At 34.2% G+C, this 13,273-nt stretch overlaps 1 protein-coding gene across 1 annotated transcript; it reads left to right on the forward strand.

Moving 5' to 3' along the window:
- The first annotated feature begins 3,156 nt into the window (after nt 1–3,156).
- Nucleotides 3,157–12,529, forward strand: LOC128873280 (uncharacterized). The gene is made up of 4 exons (XM_054116739.1): nt 3,157–3,466; nt 3,563–3,719; nt 5,879–6,046; nt 9,102–12,529. The coding sequence occupies exons 3-4, from the start codon at nt 5,887–5,889 to the stop codon at nt 9,371–9,373; spliced, it is 432 nt and encodes a 143-aa protein (XP_053972714.1). The 5' UTR covers nt 3,157–3,466; nt 3,563–3,719; nt 5,879–5,886; the 3' UTR covers nt 9,374–12,529.
- Nucleotides 12,530–13,273: the final 744 nt, after the last annotated feature.

Consider the following 13,273-nt stretch of genomic DNA (forward strand, 5'->3'; position numbering starts at 1 on the left):
ATACATTCTAATAAATTTGAAGTGTATGAAATGTACGTGAATTCAATCACAATGCCATTTCTTCTTTTGATGCTTTTAAAAAGAGCCAGAGGAGTGGAAACAGTAGTTTTTAGAAAACCGCGTTTGAAATATACACAAAAAGGAATTGATATTTTGTTCCTAGAATCCCTCCTCAATTAGAAACGCTGCTCGTCCACGACGTTCGAGTATTTTGGGAACGGCCATGCAACAAGTGTCGCGGCCAGTTTCTTCTCCCGTTTTACTCGATGGAAGTGCACTCTAATCACGGTTTGTTTTATTCCCAGAAACCAGCGCCCGAGGAGATTCAAGAGGGTGAGCGTTAATCGTGAGGGACTCGGTCGGGAACTCTGTGGATCTGTCTCGTCCGTGAGATTCTCTCATTTGTCAAACCAGCTTTTCGTTGACTCTGCAGTTAAGAGGATGAACTATAGGTAAAGTTTCAAAAAATCGTGTTACGGAGGCGGCCACAAATAGAGATCTCGTTACCAGTATTACCGTCATCGGTAATCGGACAAATTTAACAATGATTGTCTTTGATTTTACCAATAACAGAAAAATTAATCATCCATAATACCAGAGGCAATGGAGGATGTTAAAAGATGGGTTGCCTTTCCTGAGGGTTGAAAACGAGTAAATATGGTGTTATAATGACATAATAGTTTGCTGACAGAAAGGAAAGTTTTAAGAAACAGTAGAATTTTTACAAAAAATCTAATTTATAAGGAAATTCTGTAAAGAAAGATTTGGAAATAAATGAACTGCTGAAAAATGTTTTGAAATGTTATAGTTCACGAATGTGTTATAAATCAATCAATTTCTTATAAATTCATAAATTCGTTAACAATTTTTAATGTTCAATATGTATAAATTTGTGCTAAATTTTGTATAAATGATTATTAATGTATCAATCATATATTTATTATTACGAATGTTACACATTTATAATGTGAAGAATATAAGAGAGACTTGATAATTGCAATTAGAACACACGTACTCCTATAAAATTTTAAATGTATTAATAATATTAATAAAGCGCTACCCAGTGCTCCACCTTCCCTTACCCAGGTTTTAAGTAGACGTTCTATTTTACCAAACGCGTGAGCTACCAGAGATAATGGTTTCTAGACCATGAAGACTGCGTTGACGACAGTCAGCAAATAAAAAGCACGCGTTCTTCACAGAAGATTTTCTACGACCATTTGTTTTTTATGCCGTGACCTTTTACGAGCAACGCACTCGGCGAACTCCCGATCGAATAGTCCTGGAAAATCGAACACGGAGTGCGTTTCATGCTACATCGAATGAAAATTGATATAACGAATCTGTATAAATTAATACAGACAACCGTGTCACAATACTTTCTAACCCATTACTTTAATACCATTTTGGGTGGAGACAGGAATTTTAAATAATTGATTTTTACGAATTTATTCGATAAAGTATTTATGGTGTACAAATATTAAAAAATTTTGTCATTAAAGTACAAAATTGTAAAGCAACTTTTCAAAATTGTTTTACAATTGAAAATGTATTTCATTTTACTTTTCTCCCATACAGACCAAAAAATAAAATGACGGGTTAAGACAGTCAGCTTGAAGCTTGTGCTTGAAGCTTCATCGTGATTAAACGCGTTCTGCAAGTTGCAATAATTGCGGAGCTTCGTGAAGAATTCAGCTACACGTTGGGAACACTTGGCAGTTGAGCGTTGCATTTTTCACTTTAACGTGGTTAAAGACAACCCGTTGGTTTTCTCATGGGAAGTTTTTATTAAGAGGTCGCTTCGAGGAAGAAGAGATCTAAAGGTCTTCAATATCACGTTTTCTGATAAATTTTTGATATTCCTTGAGACGATGTCCCTGGGAAGCTATCTACTAGTGAAATTAAATATTTAACGACTAAGTATAAATTTAAAGCGTACGTTTAGGAATTATCTGGTTCAAGTGACTGTTCAAGATAGCTGTGATGGAGCACAAGAGACGTACATATTATATTTGAGGGTAAAAGGTTCAGCTTTGCAGATCGTACCCTTGAGGAATGAATCAGTCGGATGCAAACTTTCATTTAATACAGTCGAACCTCGGTACCTCGAAAACCTCTATAACACTGCCATTTCGTTTATTTACTTCGTTGCGCTATGCAAACCTCTACAGGTCGAATAACATTCCTTTGATACATTAATCGTCACAATTACAAATAACAAATCACAAGTCACCGAGTCTCGACTCTATATCTTCTTTAGTCTGAACTATTTAACCAGTGAAAACAATAAAATAATAAAAAGAAAAAAAAACAAAACGAAGATGCTAAACGTTAAAAAAAATTGCCATTTTGGCTATAATATTTGTATAAATTATTTTGAAATACTCGTCGTGAGGTAAAACAAGCTCTTATGTATTTATAGCTAATAAATATTGATTAAATTCGAAATGTGTTCGACCTAGTTGGAGATTTTCTTCAGCGCAAGGTTCATTCTGTTAATTAATCTAAATAAGTTATCGTTAGCATTTACCTAAGTTTCAAGAATCCTGCAATGAGATATTGCGTCCACCGTTTAGGCTTCCATCATTTGGACTCGTCGACCGAGTGTCACATTTAGTAAGAAAAATTAACAGAACAAACATTTTTACAAAAATAAATTGTTTAAATAAATAAACAAACAATTTCTTCTGGCACGAGTGAATTACCCATTCAAAAATCCATAATTAAAAAAAAATTTGTCATAGCACTTCTAGTTTCCAAGTTATTTAAAAGAATATGTTTTTCACCCCTTACTTTAGAGGCTGTTATTACTCCTTGAATATGCACGGTTGCCGATAAAAAACAAATACGTGTGAAATATTTTTTTGAGAACTGTACACACAAGTTTCATCAAATTCGGTGTGTTGGTGCTGGATATGTTCCCTTGTCAGTTTCGATGGGAGGTACCCTTAAACCCCCGCGTGACGTCACACCGTACAAAGGTACACGGTTGCATCCCCAATGATACCGTTGCCTAATTCGTCGGCGGCGTGAACGAGTCAGAAAGAAAATCATCCGTAGGAGAGGGCACGGGTGAAGCTGTTGCGCGATTGGTCGCCGTTAGGGGTGTCTGAATACTTCGTGGGTGGTTGGGAGCGACTATATAAACCGTTTCACGGATCATGGTACATCGCAGTCGCTCTTACGTGTTGCTTCGTCGTCGGTACCGGGGCTCATCTTTCGTCGGGACTCGTTCGGTACACAAGTTCGATCCCTCCGCCACCGGAAGTCGATCCTCTGCCTCCGCTGGAATCGTTCCATCGAGAACAGCCAGGCAGATTTTTCAGTTTCCTTGATCATCGAGAAAATAACGCTGGATTCGGCCACATCACGGAAGTGTGCCGGAGAGATACGTTCTGATTCCGTCGGTGTTGTTCCTACACTTCCGCGAAAGCAGGAAACGAGAGGATAATTCGCCCGCGAAAAGGTAAAGGGTGGAAGAGTGATCGCGAGGGACGAGTGGCCTCGTCGCTCGAAGCGCCCGCGTGATTTAATCGGCGATTCAAGCTCCCTATCGTTGCAGACCCTCGATTAGACGAAAAATCAACGAGAAGAAGAGTAAATTACATTCCGTGAACGATTATTCGAACGTGATACAATTGCGCGAGGATCGATCGGCGGATAAACGTCGGTGTGCGGGTTCCCTATCATCTGCTCAGGATTTAATTCATATACCGCTGGTAAATATGGTGTTATCTGTACTAACACACTAATGCGCAAAACTTAGCGGACAAACTTTTAAACGGTTCGAAAACATGGAAGTTTTCAACCGAATGGAATCAAACTCTGTGAGGAGTAGTTTTGAAGTGTCCTTTGGGTATTATAAAGGGGTGAAATTTGTTTGTATTTCGGGGGTAATTTTTGGAACAACTGAACCGATTCGAAAAATTTGTTCTGTGGTAGAAAGCTGCACTGTCTCTTAGTAGGTTATATTTTATTTGAATAAAAATAAGATTTCAGTTCGAAATCGAAATATTTGAAAATAAAGTTGTGGCATCGCGATACTCGCAATCAGTAATATCGATTGAAACATCTGAGTTAGGTACTTTCTATTTAGTTAGTATTATAGAGAAAAGATAGTACTTATAGATTAATACGCTGGTTAATAAATGTTCTCTTTTGTTTGTATCATAAATCATTGCCTATTGAAGATTATACCTCTTTTCACTGTTTTACTTCAAATATTATTCTAATCTCGTTCTCATTGATTTTTGAACAGATAGACAAAATAGTAGACAAAAGTTTATTTTATCGAAATAATTATATGAAATTGTTTTCATACATTTTGGTAGATATACTTTTAAGATCGTAAGCAACAAGTATGTCAACGGTAACGAAAATCTATTTGACGACACAGGAAAAAGAGTACCTCCTTAACCCTTTGCCCTTCGTGACGAAGTACGAGTGACCAAGTCGTGTTGGTTCTCAGAAAATACTTTGGATATCGCCAGGAAAATTTATTGGAGTTCATTTTCATATTGTAAAAAGTTCTTCAAAGGGGCCTTTGGCATTTTTGGTTTTAATGGAGTACGAGAGGCATGAAATATATTAAATGTTTAATGTTTTACGTGAATATACACATGGTTACAAATAAACGTAATAAACATAATGTAGGTCCTTTTGGGAAACCTTTTACAAAGTTAATATTTCAGTGATGGCAATTAAATGTGAATAATAATATAAAGTTACTTTTGGAAAGTCATTTATGAAGTTATTTTAATGGTTATATTTTAACACGCCACCAAAGTGAAATTCGTTTTGGAAAATCCTTTATAAAGTCAGCATTTTAATTTAATGCAGGATTCCAACAAACGAAATGATAATTTTATTTACAAATATAGTAATATTGGAAAGATTATGTCTTCATAAATAATTGGATAAATTTTAATTGTTGCATCCTTTACTAAGGTTCCCTTTACTCGATAAAAAAAAGGTATCGGTTACAAATGTTTACTGAAAACCAGAAGGTTGAAACAACGTTTTTGTTCTTTTTTAAAGTGCAGTTTTCGATTAGATCGTTTCATTGTTAAAAAAAAATATAGTATACCGTGAAATATGTTTCTGCGTTTGCTTGAATTTTCGAGATGTCAAACATGGCCTGTTGGGAAGATGTAACAGTATACCGTATACCATGAAATATTACAAAATAGAACCGTTTTCCCATGTATTGTTTAATAAAATTTATTATTTGTTGACTTTTCTTCTTATTTATAAGTGTCTTATCAGATTTAGTAATTTTTTCATATATATTAAGGATTTTTGGAAACAAAGAATAAAAACGTTAATAAATTAGTGCTTATAAATTTTTATGCTCTTTGATATTCTATAAAATGATGGGAAAGAATCTAACACTAATCAGATTGATTTAACATTTAATGTATATTTGCCATGGTATGAGTCGTGGCAGGCTTTGTCAAAAAATATTTTCGCGCGCAATTTCGTCTTTCTTCAATGTGTCAGTGTCTATAAAAACCAAACAGAAACGAAGGAATATGCAGATGTTCTATAAATATACAAATAAGAGGATTAAGAGAATAAACATTTAATCTAAGCTAAGGTTACAAATGATGAAATATAAAGGCACAAAATTAATTTCTACACCTGATATATTAAAAATAACGCTTCGAAACAATTTACTTCACATAGTCACTTCCCATATTCATTCGAATTAAAATTTGCCCCAGGCTGTTCCTAAGAACTGGGTTCGATTTTCGAACCAAGAGACGAACGTGCATAGGGGTGGTTCTTGTGAATGACGACTAGTAATTGGGAAATTTTGGGAGGCGGGAAAAATAGTAGACTAGCCATAGAGGAATACATTTATGTATTGTATTTGCAGGCAAGAGGATGCTTTCGCGAGGTCGAAAGGCTCAGTTGATGCCGTGCTTCGGTAGCGTTGAGTTCACGACGTGTTTGTGGATCGCGTGTGCGGTTTTAACCCTGGTTGCCTCTCAACCGAGTTACTACAGCCACAGCCGTTACGGGAAGCGACATGAGCCACGCGCGGGTGAGTCACGAGTTCTCTATAATTTACGATTTTTCTTATTGCTGTTTTAATTATTAAACACAAAGAAATACGGCTTAGGTTCGGTTGGCTTAGAAGTTACGAGTTGTTCATAATTTATGATTGTTCTTAGGGCTGCTTTAATTTCTTGACTTAGGTTAGGTTGGCTTAGAAGTTACGAGTTGTTCATAATTTATGATTGTTCTTAGGGCTGCTTTAATTTCTTGGCTTATGACTCCATTAGACACTGTGTGTGCCGTTGGCAGGCGCTGTGTTTCAACGTCCAACGTGTCTTTGCTAATCTATTCTAAGCCGATTAAATTGTTAAAAGGAAATTACGAAAGTTATTTCTTTTAAGGGGGTAGATGAGACTGGATTCAAGTTGAACGTTTTTGATAAAATAGTTTACTCTGACTTCATTATAGATGAAAATTCAAAAAATTATTTCTTTTAGAGGTGTGCTCTCCTATTTTTAGTAAATAAATACATTTTTGTTTATATTCTTGTTGCTTAATACGTTGGTCGCCACGTCAGCCAGAGTCTCAGGACTCTTCATTAATAAATTAAGAAAATTAATGCAATAAATGAAAGAGATGGTGGACTTCAAAGTTTGAATATCGACTTTTCATGTTTTTCTAAGCTATCGGACTTCATAGTGAAAAATAGGATAATAAAACCTGTTTTGAAAAATCCGTTATTTTTATATCCTTTCAGACATAATGTTGGAAATGTCTAATATAAGTAAAAAGAAAGTATGCGATTTCATTTTTAAGAAAAATGAATTTATATTTTTCAATCGCTTCATTATAATTATGAAAAAAGTGAAATAGTATAAAAGTAGACATTTTCTTCGATACACTCTATACGGTGCGCTGCAAACCATCGATATTAGCTTATAGTGTACAATTATGTACATGCTAAATGCTGATAGTATTCAGCTTAAGCAGAAACTAATTATGTCGATTAATTCAAATCTTAATTTATTTTATTAAGCACTAGTTCTATCGAATTAATTTCTGCTTAACCCGAATACTATTTGAAACCTATTTCTAAAATAGTAAAGCTTTGGAGATCGTACAACAATATTACATGAATGATCGTATGCTTTATCTGCGTTACAGTTATTGACAGCTTTTTCGATAGTTGTATCGTTCTCTACCCACATGGTTCGATCACTTTTCACCCAATCCCCTTACAATAATGCGCATCAAACTCATTTCAGCCCAACAGCTAATTTACACTTTGCTATCGTGTTACAGGTCACAGATGAACGATTTTTATTACATAACAACAGTCAAACACGTTTAATTTATCCAAAAATTCTTGCTTGACTCTTGTTTTTTCTTGAGGGAAAAGTATTGTGTTTAGTTTTTATCAATTTTATCAATTATTCTTGTAAATATTAATTATCATAATTGGACTTGAAAACACGCTATGTATAGTATGTATATATTATACATGGATAAAATCTTACGTTATATAAATACTCTATTTATTTTTGTTCATACTTCGAAATACGTCAGAATATACTAATTTAAATGTTTGATTTAAAAAGAATAGATTACTGCTTGCACTGGACGTCAAGGATTACTATAAAGTTGTATTGCTGGTTCCGAATTTGTGTAAGAAATACAAGCCGTAGAAGTTCGTGATTTTTAGTTATTGGATAATTTAAATTGCTTTCCTTTAAATTACTGACAACGCACTACTTTCGTAACTTTATTTTGCGAGCTCTTGCAGAATATTTTAATTTCATTTTACTAAGTATCAGTTACAGTTTCAGACAGTTTAATGCAAATTCTCAGATTCTGTGGTAGCCAATATTAAGGGTGGAATGAGAACAGTCGATCACAATTACAAGTTTAACGTTACTGGCCTAGTTTCAGTTATCGTAATTGTATCAGATTCGTCTTCCTTTTTCAAAGCGATTAACAAACTATCCAAGACTCTTTAATTAAGTTACTTTCAATCTTTCCTCGCGATCCTGTTAAACGTTTCTCAACATTTTATTTTGCCCTTTGTTGTCTTTATAAGAAATCGAACAGAGATTCAACCAACAGAGTACCAAATTTGTTTTTAGCAAAGAAAAAACATATAAAAACATAACGAGACATTATTGGTAAAGCCTTTGTAATAATATTTACTATTTTTATGATTATGTATCGTGTTTACGTATACATATTTGTTATTATACCTGTAAATGCCATTACAAAATCTATTTTTCTGTACAGGATACAAATCAAAACATTGAAATATTAAATTATTTTCCAATATTTCATCGACTGATTGCACAAAACAATCAGACACACACACATTAGTTCTATTATTTAATTTCTATGTACTGTAATCAAAAGACACTTGATCAGAATGTCAATAAAGACTCGAATTCACCCCCTCCAAAGAACCATAAAACGTGATCAACCGCGTCGTATTCCGACGTCGTTCTTCGTTATTCGTTGGCTACGCAAACGATCCGAGCTCATCTCGAGCGTAGGACAGGTGTTGGAAACGTAAAAAGTGTCTAGTAATTTTCTTCCTGCTCGTACCCTCTGTTTTCACGATTCTATAATCAGACACGCGCTCCGATCGTTTCGCGGACGAACAGCGATGTCGTCTTCAATTATACCGTTCCCTGTTTCCGGTTACACGATCTTTCCGCACTGAATACGATTCGTATGCGAATGGAACCGTGCGAATCGGCCCCTCTCGATAAATGCACCCTCTTTTGTCGCATTCGATTTACGATAATTGATGAATCTTGGACTCTTTCACCCTAGCTAGGTCCAATTAAGTAAAACTTACTGCCACTATTCCCTTCTTCTTTTGCGTGCTTGTATTTTTCAAAAGAAAACGTTGGAGATACTTCCTGCTTCGTGTCAGGTCTTAATAATTGTTACTGGTTCATCGACGATGACCTTCGTGTCTTATTATGCACGAGAAGTTGTACAGTTCTGACATTTATTGAAAGGGAAATGTAATTCTGTAGACGTGTGAGTTTTCATGATTTTTTTTAGAATTCTTTCTTTTTTACAGGAAAACATTGTAATTTGCATTGCAGGTTCGGTGTTCGTGTCGGGAAGTAGGTACGGGCGCAGCGACGGTTTCCAAAATGAAGGGAAACCGTTACCGAAACTGGTTCAAGTAGTTCCAAGGATGGATAGATTCTTTTGGGGTAGTCGATACGGAAAACGCTCCCCTTCGGATTACAGGACCGTTTCTTCTGTGAATCGATTCAGCGCCGTCTTGGATTTCATGGATCGTGTTAACGAAGTAGATCTCGGGAGAGACAACGATGCGAATAACGTGAACGATCCCGATCTTCTGTCTTAAGACTATCGTTTCACCGGTCTGTATTTCTAATCTGGTTTCTAACATGAATTATCTAACGACGAAAAGTCATTTGAAAAAGAAAGGCAGCGAGAGAAAAATATTTATGTTATTAAAGTGAATTAATTATTTCTTATAATATATCTAATTAAAGATAGTTTCAATAAAAATGAAGTAAAGTGGTAAAAATAATTGTGTAAGAGTCTAAAAATCTTAACTACTCGTTACAATTCCCTTACTAAAGTTTCAATGAAAAAGAATTCTTCTTCACGTCTGCGACGACTCTTCTCCGAAGACAGACTCTCGACGTGTTTTTTTCTTCGTTTGCAGACATCTGCTAGGACTTGTTACCTATTCTTCTGCAAACAAAACGAATCGAGAGAAGAAGATCATCGTAATAATTGTTTTCTTTTTTTTGTATTAAAATTGTAACGGTATCGAAGGAGTCGATCGAACGTGTAGAAAACGAAAACGTCAGCTATTATGATAGTGTATTAACATTTAAATTGCTTGGCATGTAGACATAATACCATGATGATGGAGGTCAAAGGAAGCATAGTTATTAGAATATTTATTAAACGTTTCGAGTCTGCTATTCCGTGCCCTTCAGTATTATCTGTTATTAAATGATGAGCTTCCTCGCTACTTTCGTCTTCCTATTTAACTTTTCAATTTTTCATGCTTCCGGTGAAAATTGTTGCTTGTTTTAAGTCGTGATCAGTATCTTCCAATTGAATTCAGTTAACTGTACTTAGAGAGTCTTTGGAACATGAAATGCCATTGCGGAAGATTGATATGCCATTGTCTCTGGATTTCAGTATATAATTTTAGTACAGAAATTAAAATTTGTATTAAATTCGTAAACGAGATAAAGACTTAAAAATCACTGAGTTATTGGAAAAATGTATATAAGTATGCATCTACTAAAGAGTGAAAAGTAATCGAATAGTAATCGTTTAAGTTGCAAAGAATTTAGGACAATTCAATGTATGCAATTTATGTATAATTAACATTGGTTTTTTTTTCCTAGAGAGATTATAATTGATACTTTAGGCGTATTTTAAGGAAATAATGATTATTATTTCGTTTGCATTTCAGTCTCATAATATTTTTAAGAATACGCTATCGATTCTTACGAAACACCTCTACTTAATCAGTCTTTATTTTAAGATATTGGTACTTTAATTAATATGCAATATAATAATCATATCCATGCATACATGTATGAACATTCATTATCCAAGACGAGTATCAATTATCACTTTGCATAGATTTACAGATATTAAATTTGTATTATTCTCGTTTTAGTATTACGATGAAATAGCATGCTTATTTATTTATCTAATCACAAGGTAAATTATTAAAAGTATACGTTTTTATAATATCGTTTTTCTTTTAAATTTTCGATAATTGAGAATTCATTTAATTATACTAAAACGAAACAGCCTACCGTCAAAATAATTATTTATCCGCCTGTCTGTTTGCATGTTTGTCTCGTTAGAATTTGACTTTTGGCTGTACATGTTTCGATAAAATTTTGTGTACATAAATCATTCCAACTTAGAAAATGTGTTACAATGCTTTCTTCTTGAATGATTATATAGATATCAATGTGAGGGAAGTTGCGCGAATAATTTATACAAATCTACTTAATATAAACAATGGTCCCTTTGATAATATTCAATTATATTTACTGTAATATCTGTATGTAGTACAACATCTAAAAATTTATTTAAAGAGATTAAAGTAATCATATTCAAATGCATTTACATTTTCCTCCTTGAATAATTGAATAAGACGTGAAAGTATCTACCCACAGGTTGTAGAACTTTATTTTATTAAGTAGGCCACGATCGTGACGTTTTTCCTTAGTTTTTCAACACGACTCACTTTGCGAGTAATTTTCGAGACAAGCTTGATCGTCTCACGGGAACAATGGCGCCTTTTCGTGCAGGTTAAAACGATGTAATTATTTTTGCAAAAGTTTAGCCAGCCTGCCAGTAGTAGAGGTCCGCGTTATGTCGGCCCACCGGGAAATTCCACCTTCCGTTATTTTATTAACTTCTCTCTTCCCTTGAGTCCTCGTTCTTGGCTCCTGCCCTTCGCTTAATACTACTTCTCAACTATTTAACGTGTCATTACAATCTTTTGCCATCAAACAATCTTCTTTCTTAAGAGGTGTCTTCTCGTCGAGACCCACGTTCTCACAATAGAGTAAAACAGAGCTTTCAAAACCAACAGATTTCCAAATTAATGGTTATCATAATTCCGAGTAATTATCTTTAATATATTTTGTAGACGAAGATACTCATAAACATCGTGCTTCAAAATTTCTGCTTTACTTTTTAGTATAGTTAAATTTTCTTCAAGGGTCATACTTCCAAACCTATGTTGTTATAAAATTTATCAGAATACATATAATAATAAAAAATTCAATAGTTGAACCTCCCAAACCAGAACATTCCCATAAATGACTTTCAATCTGTCCGTTTTCCTCTTTTTTCGTTCATTTTTCCAATCACTGTGAATTTCAATCGTTTTTTTTTCACCGCCACGCTTCTTTTTTTTATAGGTAAGCTGTTTTTATTTTTATTTTCAGTATCCTCCGTTGAAGAGCGCAACAAGTTTCCACCGCAATCGAACAAACAGAATGAGATTTAATTATTTCATTTGCTTTTACTGTTTTTATCGTTTTTACTTTTGAAACCATTCGAGTGGCTGTTTCGTTCTCTTCCCCGTGGCACGAAATTGTAAAAGCGATAACAATAACCTTTAATTTCTCGGTCGAGCAGTGCGTGCTCGAACTGTTTCGGATCGGTATGGTTCGTTCGCGATAATTAAACGATCCAGAGAATGCGAGACACACGTTGGTTTATACGACGCTTGCGGATTTCGAGCGGTCGTGTGACTTCCTCCTCGATGCAGTTCCTGTTATTGTTCTGCCAGTCAAACAACGTATTAACTATGTTACGGTCGAAGAATATGTTCACGAGAATATATGGTAAATAAACGATGAATTTATCCCGGTAGTACAGTTGATTTTCGAGGTCTCGCATTTCAAACTTATTTATCATTTGTAGCAATATTAATGCATAGTGGAGGATAAGTTAGTATTGTTGCAGAACTAACTGGCTAACTTGCTGATTGCATAGAAATGGAAAATATTTGTTGACGATTTCGTCCACACATTTTTTTATTTAATTCATCGTATGTCACAGGTCTAAAACAATCTGAACGTATTAGTATTATTACGGAATCAGTCGAATTAAATAAATAACTATATTCGGTTCTTTCGATATTTTTCTAGAAACTATTTATAAAAGACTGAGATTTCAATAAAAGTCTTATGCAATCGATTTTATTTGTAATTATCTGTTTTAAGAAACAGATGTTTTTTCGCATTTTGTTTGTAACTCGAAGTATCATATTTAAAAAGGAATTAACTTAGCAGAAATATACGTTTCCATTACTTGAAAAAAATAATGATGCAGTTCATATTAAATATAAAATAATGTATGTATTTATTAAAATCATAATTGGCACATAATTATGATCCATCTCTTGTTAATCATATTTAATGAGAGTACATATACCCAGCAGCTTAAAAGTGATTTACAGGTAAGAATAATATTCAGATTAGATTAAATTAATATTTTTATTGCAAAATATATCACGTTTAATACGAACAATCATACCCATTTGGAAAACCTTTTATCGATTCCCGCATTTTCTAATGTTTACGACTGTTACAATGTTTGAAATTAGTCCTTGATGCATGGTCTTACAATTAGGTTAAATCACTCTAAATTTTCTTCCCTTGTTATTGGTACATCTCGCCTTGTATGTAGTCTGTCTCCAGTTTCTCTTCCGATTAATTCCCACATCGTCCACTCGATTTCATTA

This window comes from Hylaeus volcanicus, chromosome 3, assembly GCF_026283585.1.
Source record: "Hylaeus volcanicus isolate JK05 chromosome 3, UHH_iyHylVolc1.0_haploid, whole genome shotgun sequence".
NCBI classification, from domain to species: domain Eukaryota; kingdom Metazoa; phylum Arthropoda; class Insecta; order Hymenoptera; family Colletidae; genus Hylaeus; species Hylaeus volcanicus.